Source organism: Platichthys flesus, chromosome 1 (assembly GCF_949316205.1).
Source record: "Platichthys flesus chromosome 1, fPlaFle2.1, whole genome shotgun sequence".
Classification (NCBI taxonomy): Eukaryota; Metazoa; Chordata; class Actinopteri; order Pleuronectiformes; family Pleuronectidae; genus Platichthys; species Platichthys flesus.
In genome coordinates this window covers 23,281,868-23,298,019 of record NC_084945.1, presented here as the reverse complement: position 1 = coordinate 23,298,019, position 16,152 = coordinate 23,281,868, and the positions used below count along the sequence as shown (strand labels likewise).

General features: G+C 41.5%; 1 protein-coding gene across 1 annotated transcript in view; it reads left to right on the top strand.

Moving 5' to 3' along the window:
• Window positions 1-895: 895 nt before the first annotated feature.
• Window positions 896-16,152, top strand: part of LOC133954775 (thrombospondin type-1 domain-containing protein 4-like) — a 44,218-nt gene continuing 28,961 nt past the window's right edge. Inside the window, exons 1-6 of the mRNA XM_062389261.1 lie at window positions 896-950; window positions 1,123-1,186; window positions 2,387-2,703; window positions 4,050-4,470; window positions 5,744-5,846; window positions 9,209-9,345. Of these exons, the coding sequence (XP_062245245.1) occupies window positions 922-950; window positions 1,123-1,186; window positions 2,387-2,703; window positions 4,050-4,470; window positions 5,744-5,846; window positions 9,209-9,345 (1,071 nt within the window). The 5' untranslated portion in view covers window positions 896-921. The remainder of the gene's footprint in view (window positions 951-1,122; window positions 1,187-2,386; window positions 2,704-4,049; window positions 4,471-5,743; window positions 5,847-9,208; window positions 9,346-16,152) is intronic.

Sequence of the window (16,152 nt, the reverse complement as noted above, 5' to 3'; positions counted from 1 at the left end):
CAGGTACGACAGCTTATCACTTGTGGATTTAATGATTATTTTGCTACAATGATGATTATCGTCATCATAATAATGAGTGTTAGTGTGTTTACTGTGTTTCTGCTGGTTCACACACTGAGATGTGTCTGCAGCACTCTCCACCATCCTGTCTCCTTCAATCAACTTCATTTAGACAAGGTGCACTGGAGAGCTAAGTTATCTGGTCCAGGGTGATGGGTCAGAGTGCTTCTCTAACTGGGTCTCAGACCTGCTGCTGAGGAGGGTGACATGTTTTCAGCAGGGGGGAGGGTCCCTCATTAGGAGCAAGAGGTCAGAGAGGTCAGCACACACGGTCAAGTCGAAAGAAGCCCTGTATTTATTTAGTCTGAGTCAGTGTCTGTAGGGATTGTCAAGCAGGCTGATGAAGTTGTAAATGAGAAAAGTGTCAGAAGTTTGACTTTAACTGACACCAATTGAGCCACAGACCCCATTTGACAAGAATTATGTTTTAAAGTTTTTATTACCAGACGTGTAGGAAATTCATTACCAAAATAATCATACATTCAATCAGTATGTCATGTATGGAGGAGATTAAAGTTAATTAAGTTAGAAATATTAGCAAATTATTTTCATTTTTGAAGTGGACCCCTTGAACCCCTCAAGGACCCTTGGGGGTCCCGGACCCCACTTTGAGAACCCCTGATTAATACAGTCACAGCAATGTGATTTTCATTTTTTTGTTTAATTTATTGTTAATAATCCAGATGGATAAAACATTGTGTGAATCAACTGCAGATGGACAGAAATTAAAGTTAAAGTTGGTCCTCCCCTCCTTTGCATCTGGCCACACAGACAACCATTGTGTTGAAATGCCAGGTACCACTCAGGTGTGCAATAAACTTCTGTCTTTACACTTCAGTGTCCTTAGACTCCAGGAGAGCTATGCAGGCAGCCGGTATCTGGATTACCAGGTAACATCAGTCAGATTGTTTTTATCTCTTTATTCATTCATTTGTATTTAATGTGGATGGATGTCTGTAATCTTATTTTTTTTTAATAATTTGCTCATTCTCTTCGCACCATTTAAATTTCTGAAACCATTAAGGCCATTTGAGTCCAACTACTTCCTTATTTTCTCTGTAGAGTTTCTGTGCTGCTGCTTTGCTCAGAACTCCTGGACTGTCAGCAGACGACAGACCACAGGAAGGTAAGCAGCAGTTGTGTAGCAGGTGGTGCCACTGGCAAAAAAACTCTGTTTAAACATGTGTGATCTGTTTTTTACTCTCACTCTCGTAATAGAGTACTTATACAAATATTTCCAGGAACTCTTTTATCAGCCTAATCGCGCGTGGTTGGCACAGACAAGTGGAAAGCTCGTCTCCAAACATGACTGCATCTTGTTAACGTAGCAAAATGCCACCTCAAGATATTGGCTTTCAAACCACATTCTTTTTTCCCAGGGGAAACCTGAGCCGGGTGCTAATCTGTGAAATAGCAACTGCAGAGTGAAATGTTGTGTTGATCGCAGCGAGAACCAGAGGGCTGATGTCGGCAGACCACCTCTTGATCTCTGGGGCCACAGGAACTGCACGGATGCAACAAGTGTATGAAGATGACTGACAGATCAACTATCATGTCAGGGTGTAGGGGTTTTGGTGCAAGTCAGCCCCATGTGTTTTCATCGGGAGTCCAGCTGTGTGACCTATGCCTGACACGGGAGATGACAGTGGCGTAGAGTTACAAAGGCTGAGGCAGGGAAAGGAGAGGTGGAGGGAGGTCTGAGGTCTCTCTGAATAGCTGCACAGGCGGATTGACAGCCGAAGAGCTTCCTGCCAACTCTCCCTACTGCTCCTGTATTCTCTTTCCATCCGCTAAAGTCAACGCCAGCTGAACTTTTTACGATGGCCATGTGTTTGCCCAGAGAGGTTGCTGTGAATGGAGACAAAGTGGCCCTTAAAGAGCAGGATTTCCACGCGGCTCCACGGACAAAGCCGCCTTGGCACAGGAGGACTCCTGCTGGCAGGTTCCTCAAACAGAGAGTTCAGTGATCACAGCTAATACATCCCTGGCAGGGCTGCCCAGGGGATAGAATCAACAGTGAAAAGTGCAGGTAGCCAATGGGGGATAGTCCACTAACAGATACCCACTAATCAGCCAAATCACGGTTTTATAACCATGAACAGAGGTCTGTTTCACGAACAGTGGTAGGAGGCAGAGGAGCACGATAGTCATGATGATGAGATTAGGTCACTGACTTGTGCTTTTATACAAGGCCATTATCTGGCGGAGATTAAAGTACTGTTGATGGAGGCTTTTCATCAATCCTTGGCATCCACATCTTGTAGTGCTATCCTGTTTCTTTGCACTTGTGGTGTGAGTAATTGTGGTTATTTCTGTCTCTTTACAGGTTCATCAAAGGGCTGAGCCCCCACAGGAGTTCAAGTCAGAACATGCACAAATTCAGGGCTCCTGGGGTGCCTGGGGGTCCTGGTCAACCTGCTCCCGGAGCTGTGGAAAAGGGGTACAGGAGCAAAGCAGGCCTTGCCTGCCTACTTACACTCCAACCCAACATTCGTCAAGAAGATCTGGAAGTCGTCCTCAGCAGCTGGGCCACTTCATCTCAGCCACGCAGCCGACACTCTCTGTGCACAGTGACACGGGTAGGCCTGTCAACAGCAGTCGTGGTGGCGAGCTGAAGAAGGAGACTCGACCAGGTGGACGAAGGTATCACACATGGCTCTGACTACAAAACAAATCTGTGTTGTAATCGTTGAACCTGAACTTTCTACTGCTTTAATTGTGTTCAGAAGGGTTCAGATATAGATGAATAACAAAATGAAGAGAATAAAGCATGCAGGTGCCTTCATACAGGCCACAAGGATCACTGAATGCTTTGAAATGAAATAGTCAATCTAAATGATGTAATTTGTAAGAGATGTGATGTACAGACAAGTAGAATTTATGTGAGGCCAGATGTTGGGCATCTTCAACAGAAACAAGACCGGTCTGATAGGTACTGGTTTTATACTTAATGATGATTATCCAAAATGTTCCCTGATTTTATGATGCTGTAAACACGAAGTGAAACATGGAACCATTTGGCTATCTTCATTTGAATGAAAAGAGCTGCAGCTTCTCTGTACGCTGCTCACACTCATCCTCTTTCTACCAACCGAGAAGAAAGAGGTTCCAGGTTCACCTTCATTCATAATATTCTGATTACACCGACATTCCTTGTTGGGGCTGTTAGGTGGCATGGATTTGTTGGTCCCTGGCATCACACCAGCTCCCCTGTGATTGCCAGAAATCCTTAGTGTAGCCTACAGCAAATGTATGATTTATCTGAAACATTCATCCAACCGGACAGAGAAAAGATTAAGCTTGATTACCTTCCTAGTGTCCTACCGACCTTGATTACCTTGACTACCGTCTGTAGATTCTTTGGTATATTGCAGCTCATGTCTTTGCTTGGATATGCAAGTCCTTAAAGACCCAGTAGGGCCATGCTGCATGCTGAGTAGCCTGGTCTAAAAGTGACTATGTGGAGCCGTCACTGTGGGTCATCTGACTTCCCTCCAGTGGAAAGCTAGTCTTTTATGGCCGGAGTCAAAGGCTCCGCTTGTGCTTGACAGCTTTGTGACCTCCTTCCTGTTGTGCTTGCTTTTAAACAAACAGCACTGACAGCTGAGTAATGGATTTTTTTTTTGGGGAATCTAAGGAGCCAAATAATAACAAAAGCTCTCATGATTTCTGGTACTGGGATCTTGGTGCTCCCCAAAAGTTCTTGTTTGGGTAAAGCTGCTTGACAGTTTTCTTGGTCAATGAGGACATTTAGCTTAAACACCCCAACAGAGGAAGAAACTGATCCAAATATACTGCATGGCCCCTGAAGTACAGGCTGTAGTTTGCTCTTATAGAGTTAGTAGGCAATCATTTCCATAGTGAGACAGATGATAGGTAAGTGGATTCACTTCTGTTCTTTTCGGCTGGGTCTTATGTTGCTCAAGATATGGAGGTGATCATTGGTATACTGTCACTGGTTTAGGTGTTTGTCTTGTTTGTATTTTCAGGAGGCTCGGTCACATCATCCCAGGGAGGTATGGCTTTGGGAAAGCTCCGTATGTTGCTCCGCTGCAGACGGACACAGGCCAGGGATTGGGGACGGCTGGCCCCCGCAGACAGAGACGCTCTGCAGCTGCCCACCACCCCACAGCCATAGGCCAAGGTGGCCACAGGTCAAGCAACCTGGACCCTTCTAACAACCTCCACCACTACAGCATACCCTACGTGCAACCAAGGGCACAGCAGCCCAACAACCAAGTCTGGGCCCCCCTCTACCAGCCTGGATCGGTCCCCCAGACTGAGGAGCAGCAGCTACAGTCAGGCAGCCAGACCTCAGGGCCCCAGCAGCACAACGCAAGACCCTATAACCCTTTACCTACTACTCTCTGTACGGGGGACCACACTCGCTACAGGATCTGTAACAGTAATGTACGCAATATTTTCATATCATCTGTGTATGTCTGCTAGTGATAGGCGTTTAAAGGATGTTATAGCGTCTAAGCACATTATTGACTTACACTCATCACTGCAATGTCTTTATCCCTTTTTTGTCGATCAGTTGGTGAAAAACATCACATGCAGATTTGACATATTAGTGCTTTAGTTTTATTGCTTAAGCTCTGAGGAAGTACATGTGAACTCCTTATCTAACCATTGTACATTATAAAAAAGGGTAAGAAGTGTTAGAACAAGTGTGTACACTATCAAGCATTTTAAGTGGTGATTTTTTTCACTAGTGTGTTCATTTTAATTGTACAAATTGTTGTTTTCTTTACCCTGGAATGGGCCCTTTATATTTAAATACTTTATATTAACATTTGGAGCAGGTCCTCTCTACGGTAGCCGCCATGTTTTTGACAGTAGCCCAAATTGGACAAACTAAACAAATGTTTTGAGTTTTTGACATCTTTCATGTTTGAAAGGGGAGGTTGAGGTAGTTTTCAGCTGCAACATGCAACATTACTACTAGATGTCACTAAATTCTCTTACACTGACCCTTTAACTTTAACCATAAGAGTTAAAGTAAGTCTGGTGATCCGTATTTTTCTATACTCTACATGTCCATGCCAGATAAAGCATACACCTCTATTTTATCCAAACATTAAACATAAACTTTGCCATTACAATAAAACAAACTGAAGCTGGCAAATACCTGAGATTTTCTACATCGCTTTGGATCTAAATATTTACTTGAAATTAAATAGATTACATTAAATATTTTTGACTAGTAGCTTTAGGAGAAAAAAACCTTGGGTAAAGCTTTTGGCTTCGGAAACCTCCTGTTAAATCACAGCTGTAATGCACAAGTGTGAGCTTTGCTTATCGGATTCATGGAGACTATCCTATGCATCAAAATACATCTAAACAGAGGCTAGTTCTGTATATTGTCTCTGGTGTGCCATGACACAGATATTTAAGCAAAGTAAAGCAGGCCAGCGGCTTGTTTAGACAAAGGAGATATGAAGAGACACGAGGGAGATTAGGTTTCACTGGCGAGCCTTCATAAATACTGGAATCTAACTACTTTTTGGCAAGAACGAATGAGCCACAAGTGGAAGGTTAAAACAGTTAAAACAGGGCAGGATGACTCCAGCAGTCAATCAGAGGCTGCAGAGCATGACAATGAGAAATGTGAGCTTCCTGCAGCACTGAATCTTCATGGAAATAAATGTATGTATGTGTGTGTGTGTCTGGTCCTTAGGCCTGTCCTCCATCCAGCAGAAACATCAGGGCTGTTCAGTGTTCTTCTTACAACAACCAACCTTTCATGGGCAGACTGTACAAGTGGGAACCCTTCAACGAGGGTAGGTTTTATCGCACATATGTATGTACTGCAAGTGTCCACAGCTTGTGCAAGTATATACCATATATGTGTAAGTGAGAATATTTTCACATTTGCAAAGACAATTTTTAGAATAGACCATAGTTGTAGTTTTTTCTATGGATCTTAAGACCAACAAGCTGTTTAGATCTTGTGCTGGTGACAACTAACAGTGATATAGATTTTAACAAATGAGTTATAAAAACAGAATCAAATTATATTCAAAGAAATATAACAAGGGATAGTGTCACATCAAACAAGGCTAAAAGTCAGAGTCATGTGGTGCTATGAGGCTACCTCTGCAGAACAGAATTAAAATTCAGTCATTATCTACTCACCACTATACCATTGGGGGGGTGGGTGAAGTGTTTGAGTCCACAAAACACTTTGGCAGCTTCAGTTGTAAACAGTATTGCAGCCAAATCCAAATTGAATTGTAGTAACTGGTGACCTTGTCTTCAAACATAAAACATAACATGCCTCCACACTGCTCCTATTCTGTCAAGTCTCCTAAGCCCTGAGATACAGATTAAATGCGAAAAGGCGTCATTTACACCAGGTTTTTAGCCTAAATGTCGGCTAAATGTGAGCATTAGCATGCTAACGCTAGTAATTAGCTATAAACATAGACCAAACATAACCAAAGCATTTCCTTTGCCAGAGCCAATGCTAGTGTTGATAAGACAAAAAATATCTGAAACATAGACTGTATATAAAGATGGATGATATGTCAGTCACCAAAAGGTGAAGCCAAAGCATATTGATCGCCTCCTGGTGGTTGGCCGTAATATAGGTCAACAAACAAGGAGCAAGTTGTGATGAAGTACACATGAAATAAACCTTTCTTAAAGATGGGTTCTTTCTTTTTAGGTAGTTCTTATAAATCAGATAAAAGTTTTCATTCTCCCTGTAAGTTAGATTTGATTAGATAGTCGTCGAGTTTATCAGCAGGACCTCACTACCATAGCTCCATCCCCCTGATTGCTACTGCACAAGATGGGGGCATCTGTATTTGGGATATTTTTTGGCTTAATTTCTATATAGTGGGAACAAGTGGAGACACGTTTTTATGAACAGTGTATAGATTAAAAGGTCAAAAGAAAGACAAAACAAATTTACTCAACAAAATAAAAAACGTGTTAGTTTTAAATGTGTAGCATCAGCTCCCTGTCCCTTGAGCCATATTGACTAAGGTGTGCTGTGATGTCAGACCTTCAGTATTTCACCTGTCTGTAGCCTAAGAGATAAATGTTCATTCACACAAACTCTTTGACCCCACACACTCCACATATCCAGGCAACAGTCAAAACACCTCCTGAAATCTCATTTCTCAGTGTACAATAATGGAAATAAAAGTTTCCAAATTAATATCCTGTCACACAGATGTGTATTTTGAGATCTTTGTGCCGCAGTATTGACTGACAGCTAATGCAGATGTAAAGATGAAATATCCCCAGGTAGATATATGAGCCTTGATCACGTGACAGCCATCTTGAAGAGTGTTTAAACATACTCTTGTGTATCTGTCGGAGAAATATTTGGCTTTTCAGGTTTGAGAAAATATCTAATTGATTAAGCACCTGAACATACTGGACAGAGCAGGGATCGGGATCCTTTGACTGCTATTTTTTTGTGTCATCAACTAAAACAGGGAATGTAGCTCCAAACAAATGAAAGCTAACATTTATTGCTTTTTAATGGGACATTATGTTACTATATAAGGGATTTCAAAATTATTTTCAAAATGTTAACTCCTTTATGGCATCTAGCACACATTTTACCTTAAACTATTTAAAATTAAACTTAAGGTCAAGTCACAAATCGACAATAGTCTCTGATGTTGCTATAGATCTGTGACTGACAAACCTATAATTTGAATCTGACAGAATACAGCTTGAGGGTCTGACTTAAGCAGACGTGCCACCTATATACATTAGTACGATGGTAACTGTTATGGAAGTTTTCTGGAAGCTGGTGAAAGGAGAACTCAGGCAGCAGCTGATGCAGAAGATTTTAATGTAGACTTGATGCATCAAGACCAGAAGGTGAAACAACATACAATCGCTAACAGAGTAGCATGAGCAGTTGTCACCCCCGAGTCTGAAGATGCCTCCCATAATCCCCATATATCTTCCTCTACTTGCGTCACCCATTCAAACAGCACATCCATGAATAGCTAGAATTGCTCTTACCCTCTGTGTTACATGTAGATGTTTGCATCCCATTGGATAGTTTAGCCTGAAGCATGCATTCCTAAGTCACATTGTGTCCTTACTTCTTGTCCCTGGAGTAATTTAGAAAAGTTGGTGCCTCTCTGTCTGGCTCATCTGAGTTATATATGAATGTCCCTCAACGAAGACACCACAATGCACTGTTGGTTGGCCCTTTATCTATAACCTGACTTTGGGTACTGTTTAAAGAGAGAAGGGAGTATGTGTGGAACTAAACAGTCACTCTTCTCCTGTACAGATATAATAAACAATATATGCATAATATATAGTGGCATATACAATAATGTGTGAGGATGGTCAAAGATTCCTCAACAGTAACAATGTCCCTCATGGTGTGACCTTTAGATGTTTTATGGCCTCTGCTACAGTTCTTTCTAACATTCTTTAAATGTGAGCCCATTGTATGCTACAGATTCAGCTATTTTATATTCTACTTGGCTACTAAATATTGAGTTTTAAAGGTTCAGTGTGTAGGATTTAATGGCACCTAGTCGTGAATTTGCATGTTGCAGCTAAATACCCCTTCCAAACATGAAAGATAACCTGTGGTAGCCTTCAGTTGTCATAAAAACTCGGGGTTTAGTTTGTCCAGTTTGGACTACTGTAAAACACACGTGAGAGGAACCACTCCCTGTAATTATAAAGTATTTAAATACAGTATAAAATGCCCATTCTAGGGTTAAGGTTAGGGTTATGATATGATATATTTTTCAACAATTTAATTGAATTCTCACAGAATAATAATTCCTAGATATTAATGAAAAAAGCAGACCTGTTAAGGGGACTGATATTCATGTGTGCTGTTTGAAGCAGATCCAAGTTTAAATCTGGTCTCATTAATATTGTATCAATAACATCCCATATTAAAATTGCAAACCTGAGCCTCACAACCGTTTGTGCTGTGATCTTTGGTGGAATTGATCTACAAATGCAAATGCGAGGGATGCAATCCACTGATTTCCATTGTAGTTATTAGTTTTTGTTGTTCATCATGTTTTTGTTAATCTTTTTGCAGTTTTGTTGCCCTTTATGTTTTGTCACTGTGTGCTGTGAAACTAATATGTTGTCAAAACGTCTCTGGATACCTAACACAATATTCACAATCTCCTCTCAGTTCCTGGGGATCAACAATGTGAACTCAACTGTCGGGCCATAGGGTTCAGGTTCTACGTGCGGCAGTCAGACAGGGTGGTCGATGGGACACCATGTGGACAGAATGATACCTCTCTGTGTGTGGCGGCAAAGTGTACGGTAGGTCTTTCATTATCTCATAACTGTCAAACTCATTAGTGGATTACTGCTTTCCTTTCACCCAAATGTGCATTGTGAATGAGCAGGTTATTTTATTAAACACTTAATTTGGATATTTCATGGTGCAATCTTATCAATGAATGAATCATTTTTGACAATGAGTCATTTTTCTGGTATATGTTATCTGATATTTATCTTTAAGTCTTATAATCAACTAATCCAACCAAACCCAACCCATACAGCAATAACCCAATCTGAAGGTTTAATCCCAGCCCAGACTCATGTCTCATTTAACTCAAACATCACAGTCACTTCAGTATATGAGGTGTGTGGGAGCCTGACAGTTCAAGTCTGCAGTGGGACTGTTTTGTACATGTCAGGCAGCAAGTCTGACGCAGTGATGGTTGTGAGCAGCAGAGGGCACTAGAGCATAAGACAGCTCCCTGAAAAGCATGGAGGAGTGAAGTGAAGGTCAGGGTGAAGCTCTCACCTCCCCCTTGGGCCAAGGCTGCAGGTCTGGGATCTCAATGTAGCACATAGTTGCACTTGTGACCCCATATTTAATGCACACTATGAAAACACACCTGTGAGCACAGAGCTGGAGAGACATGAGTCGCTGTGTGGGTCTGCTTATGGCTGGCTATGTATTCAGCGTTCTGGATTCATGACTAAATTCTTTTCAGCAGAGAAGTATGTTGAAGAATGAAGGTCATTTCCAGTTGCTCGTGCTGACCTTGCTGTGTTAACCCCATCTATTTCCCATGCGCTGTAATCCAGCAGAAATCTTTGCAACATCAAGATTTAATCAAAACAGAAAACCCACTGATCTCTCATTTTGGCCTTGATCAGAGTCTCACTGTGAACACAGTCAACACCATGACCCTCCACGTGGGTAGGTTGAAGTATTACGAATAATGTCAACTGAACCATGATTGATGGGTCGGAATCAAGGAATTAAACACGAATAAGTAAATAATTTATTTCCCTGCCTTCTACTTTGCTGGATGATTATTTTAGGCTTCAAACCCATCATCAGCTTTTCAGAAAAGGGATTTTTTTTCCCCCATCTATATCCCCACTGAGATTTTCTCAGCTGGTTCAGCCATTTGAATTGGACATCACCCAATAAGCAAGCCAAGAGATAATATAAAAACATCTGGATAATTTAATTAAAGTCAGAGCTGCTCTCAACAGTGAAATTAAACGTGATTGTTTGGTAGTTGACCCGACAGACTCTGCACTCCCCTCCAAGGCTAACAGAGTAACAAGACTCAGCAGATACACACAATGACATATGGAATATACATAAATGCACAGGAGACGTGATTGTATGTATTTTGATTTAAAAAGAGACCAAAAGGGGGGAGGCTGGTAAAGACACAGCTAACCCTAACCCTAGCAGCAGCAGAAGAACCATGGAGCATGAAGGAATCACAGGGAAGAATAAGTGGCTTTCACTCCCGTTCGGCCCACTGTGCCGGACCTAACGTGATACTTTTCAAAATACCAAAACATCAAGCAAAACTTTAGAATTTAATGTTTTCTAAATACAAAATACCAATCAGTGACATTTGATTTTCATTTAACATCTTTTCAAGACGTTTAGCATAGTGTGCACATGTCATGTCTTTGGATGACACAGACTGTTTATAAAGAATTCGGTGATGCCATCATCTTTTCTCGAGTGCCACCAGCAGTTGAAAATATCAATTTGTCCAATGTTTTGATTTATAAACATGACTGTAAGAGTGATATTTCCCTTGCCCTCAGCTGCACTCTGTCTGATCAAGCAGTGATCTCAAAGCATTGCTGTAGAAATAGCACAGAGGCATTGGCATGACCGTGTACTCTACAGTCTAAAATACAGATGACAACTGGCATCCCATTAATGAATCTTGTAATATCATTTAGTAGCTGATTGGAAACCAAAGCACAGCTATGCACCACAGTTACACCCTCTTAGATGAGTAACTGACAGCAAGACTGATGCAATTTGTCTGGAAGATATTTTACATGAACAGGTTTGATTTAATTTTTTACCCCTTTGTGAATCTCATTACAAACTGACATATTGCATGTTGCATTCAGCTGTACACACTTATCTAACAGCTGAGTGATCTAATAACCTTCAGGCCTTAGTTTTTTTGGGGCTGCAGCAGCAGTAAGGATCCATGTGGGATAAGTGACTCGTTTTGATGTGGTCCTGGCAGCCTCCAGCTCTGCCCAGAGGCCAACAGGATTCTGCACAATCCATTGTGTGTTTCAAAATGTGAGAGGGTCTCTAGTCCTGGTATACGGGGATGTCAAATAATAAGTATTTTGGGAGAAATGGTGTGATTGAGGAGTGATCAATCTTTCTGAATTATTAATGTGTGTGTGTGTGTTTGTGTGCGTGTGTGTTTGCGTGTGCGTGTGTGTGTGCACCAATAACAATGTGAATAATACTTGGAATAAAGTAAGATATTGCTCCAGATGAGAAGAGAATTTTAGAGCGATAAGTGTGGATGTGTGGGATGTAACTAACGACATGCTAGTTTATTGACTGTGCACAGCATGAGTGGTATCCACTGAGTTTAGGCTGAATCCTGCCTTCCTACCAAAGACGGTAAAATAAAATAAATAAATAAAATAAAATGGCCACCCACACATTTTCCCCAGTGCTGTTGGTGGTTAATCTGACTCTGACTACTGGTCAGTGTCTTTGTGTAGGAGAGAGAGAGGGAGTGAGGCAAAGAGCGCTGTCTTCTCGTTCTTTTAGATGCCACTCGGTTTCAACCTTTCAAAATAAACTGCAGATTTAGTTAGCAGCATCTGATATAGGATGCTCACATGCACACGCAAATTGTCTCTCTGCACATGCAGCACTCTCTCTCAAAGGTGATGCTGGGGTTGCAGAGAGTGGATGGCAAGATTGACAGGTTATTAATCGGATAGTTTACTATGAAAATTCACTCATCATCTACTCACTACTATGTCAATGGAGGGGTGGGAGAAGTGTTTGATTCCACAAAACACTTAAAAGCTTCTTACCCCTAAAAGTCCAACTGTTTTGTGAACTCAAACACTTCACCAACCCCTCCAGTGTCATAGTAGTGAGTAGTAGTAGATACTATCACTCAATGAACTATCTCTTTAAGAGGGATTGTGTTTTTGTCATTTTGGTGCAACACCACAATATTCTGCTCTGGATCTTAAAAGTTCACCTTTCTTTGAGTCTGTCTGTCACATTTACTACAAAATAATTTTGGTTTATTTTCCTAAAACTAATATGGGGGTTATCTTCCAAAAAAAAAACCCAATAAACACAATAAACTAAGCATTGGTCTAGTATTTCCTTTGAAATGTAAGACTTGTGAACTACATGGTTGAGTAGTTGTCTCACACACTGCTGCTTTGAACTGGTGAACTGTCCCTAAGGCACAGAGAGCTGTTACTGATATACTCCAACCTGGAGCTGTGCCAATAGAAGAAATGCATCTGATTCAGATCAGATCAAAGCAAAAAAAAATTATGCAATAGAAGCATCCCGCAGGTCACAGCCTGTCCTTACACAGATACTCAACATTCTTCCTAGAAGCCGAAAACACATAGATGACTCTGCCAAAGGAAGAGCTATTTGACATTGGGTATATGTCTTTTAAGGATAATTTTGAGTTGTCTAGTTGTATGTATACCTATTTATCCTGCTCATTATTTAAAGGGTAGGCTCTTTGTTGCGCAGTGCTGTGATTTCTTCAGAGGATTTTATACACCAGACTTTCTCAACCATTGGTCCCCGGCCCATTTGTGGGCCATGAAATGTTTTCAATTTGATACAAGTGGGCCTCAACGGCCGCATACGTCATCAGTTTGAGACTCCCAGTGACCGGTGAGCTAATGCTCAACGGTTGCTAGTTTGCTGTATTTGGAGTGATTGAAAAGTTCCCTTAAGTGGAAAAAACAACTACAGTAACGCTAATAATCGACCAAAAAACGTAAAACTTGTATGTAGGTACAACCCTGTTTCCAGCCCAGAGCCCAGAGCCGCTATAGCCTTCCAAACTTGTGCAAGGTTCACCCCAGACACATCTATACCGAATATGATACTGATGAAATATAGCATTGTTTATTTTTAACTTCTGCCCCTGTCGGACATTGATAGAGTTGTCAAGTCAGAAGTCATACAGAGTCATGAGCTTGACCTCACTTATCCTTCAGCAGCTCACAAGTCACCTTTTGTGAGTGATTAAACTTGTTACATTTTGGGCTTTTGATTAAGACCCTTTGCGTTTTTTCTCAGGCAGTAAACAGATTTTTCCATTCAGAAATATAAACATTTTGACTGTACCTTTGTGTTAGAGAGAAATATGACTTTAATATGCTGTTATTTTAACTTTCCGTATAAACCAAACCATAGAGGCCATGTGATCGCTGTGGCGACACATCGCTGTTGATTAAAGGAAACACTGTCTTGACCTTTGGCCCCTGGTACCTCTGCATACGGCCTCCATCTCATAACTCTGAATCTGACTCCAGGCCACCATCATATTGGCCTGTGACAGAGCGTTGTGACTATCTTGTTTTACAACCTGAAACTAATGAGACAAATGAAGGTCTTTCAAGGTTCATACCCAGTCATTTGTAGTGTGGTTTTTGGACAGGACCATCAGTGCATGGATCGTTGGCTTCCATAAATTCTCAGTGATATTGGAGCCTAAGTACTTGTACTGAATGCTTTAGGTTAGATGATGTAGTAGATTGAACAGAGCATAACACGCTTAGAGGTCTATAACCTATAGTGCACGTGCTACCTTTTTCTGACCGAACCTGTCCAAAGCCAGAGAGAATAGGAACCAAGCCCAATCTGATCCTGAAAGAATTTACAGGTTCATTTGTGCCTGAGAATGAGTCGAGCAGTTAATGTAAGCTGCACTGACCTTGTCTCACTGAGTGTGTCCTTAATAGACACGGCTGCTTCTTGTTTTCTGTAATCAGCCCAGCTAATGTGCTCACCCCTAAACCAATACTTCAGTACAAGTACGTGGCAGATTTCAAGGTAAATCTGTATACAATGTTTAGTGCTTGTGCTCAGTTATACACTATCTACATCCTGACTGTAAGGAAGTGTAGGCAGCTGTCCACTTTGAAGGACACTCAGCTTTGTGTGCACTGCTGGGTCTTTACCTCCCTTCATGATATGTCCAGTCTCTGGTGGCTCAGAGGAGAGACCTGCTCAGCAGCACTGCACTGTGGATTTGATGGCTCAGCAGACAGCTGATGAAATATATGGGTTTGGACCAACAAGGAAAGGAGAAAAAGATTTCTCTCAGGGTGAATTCGGTGGTGGACGTTAAATCAATTTTTCTAAAGAAAGTAAAAGCAGGATAAAATACCACACAGACAAAAAACATTAAAACAATGACATTACTCTATGAAAACTTTATGACATTTTTTTTAACATGATAAGAGAGGGGAATGATTGTAAGTTTAGGATGTTCTGCAGTTCAGGAAGAAAACAAGTAAAATGTACAAACAGCTGTAAGCCTGCAGGTATGTGAATGGAAAATATACAACTGTAGACGTGCAAATAGGAAAAAGAATCCCAGTTTGGATGAATGTGTAAAACAGGAAACAGTAATTTAACAGTTAATCAACTGTAGGTGAACTGAATGAAGTGTAAAGTGGGTCAACATTAAATTAGGACTAGTACTGGTGACAGTCTGCAGTAATAGGAGTGTATGACAAGTGTATAAAATATCTAATCTGCCCCAAAAATAGATTGATATGCTGCATGATTCTATTCTGGTTCAAATAACTCATATATCATACATAATCATGTATAATTATTTAGTTTCAGTTGTTTTTATTTCATTAAAGAAAACACTGTGCATCATTTTACAGATATTATAGGATTATCTCAAATAATTGTTTTTGTGTGATCAGTTTCTTTGGCCTAACTTTTGTCCTAGAAAAGTAAAACACTCATTTCTCAGAGACTCGCATGTCGACATGAGCACATTGAAAAAGCCGGCGCTGGAACTCCCCCTGAATGCAGTCTCCCATTTCGAATGAACGGGTAAAGAAAGATCCCTTTATGGTGGGAATTCCATTCAGCTGCCATTTCTCTCCCTTTATACCAAGGAAGTGCATTTGAGAAGGGTGTGTGTATTTTTAAAGGGCGATCACTGACCACACACTCCTCTGCTGGCGGTGGTGGGCCCAGTTGAGGGTAAAAAATCTATCTCGCCTGGACTATTATAGACCCTGTGCTTGGTTTGCACTGCTGAGCACAATGAAGTCTGAGACGATGATGAAATAGCATTGTGTACAGTTCTGAACGATGAAGTACAAATCGCTTTGATTCGTGCGGATGATAAATGTGCCACATTTTGCACGATCCTCTAAAAACAATTTTTATTAATATTAATGTCTGCTAACAAGCAGTGCAGCATTGACCTGGCAGTTGTCAGCGCAACGTGTGATGTATTGTTGTCTCCTAATAAAGATGTGACAGATAGAATGCGGCTGCGGCTGACCCGGTGTCAAGGTCTCAGCCGCAGTCCTCCTCTCAGACTGGCGTGTTTCCCAGCACCCCGAGCGTGGCCCCGGCACAAACTCATCAAACAGGCCACTCCTCACTTCTCTGCTCTGACAGCTGCATCTGTTTTATTCATTCTCTCACTGGGGTGGACGGGCCGACTTGTTAAAAGGGGGATGAGTGCTCTGATATACAGCCTGGCTGGCACATACTGGTGGAGGTGCCTCCATCCCATCCCTGTCTCGACAAGCACCAGCTGTAGGCTCACAGGGTGTTCCCCATCATCACCC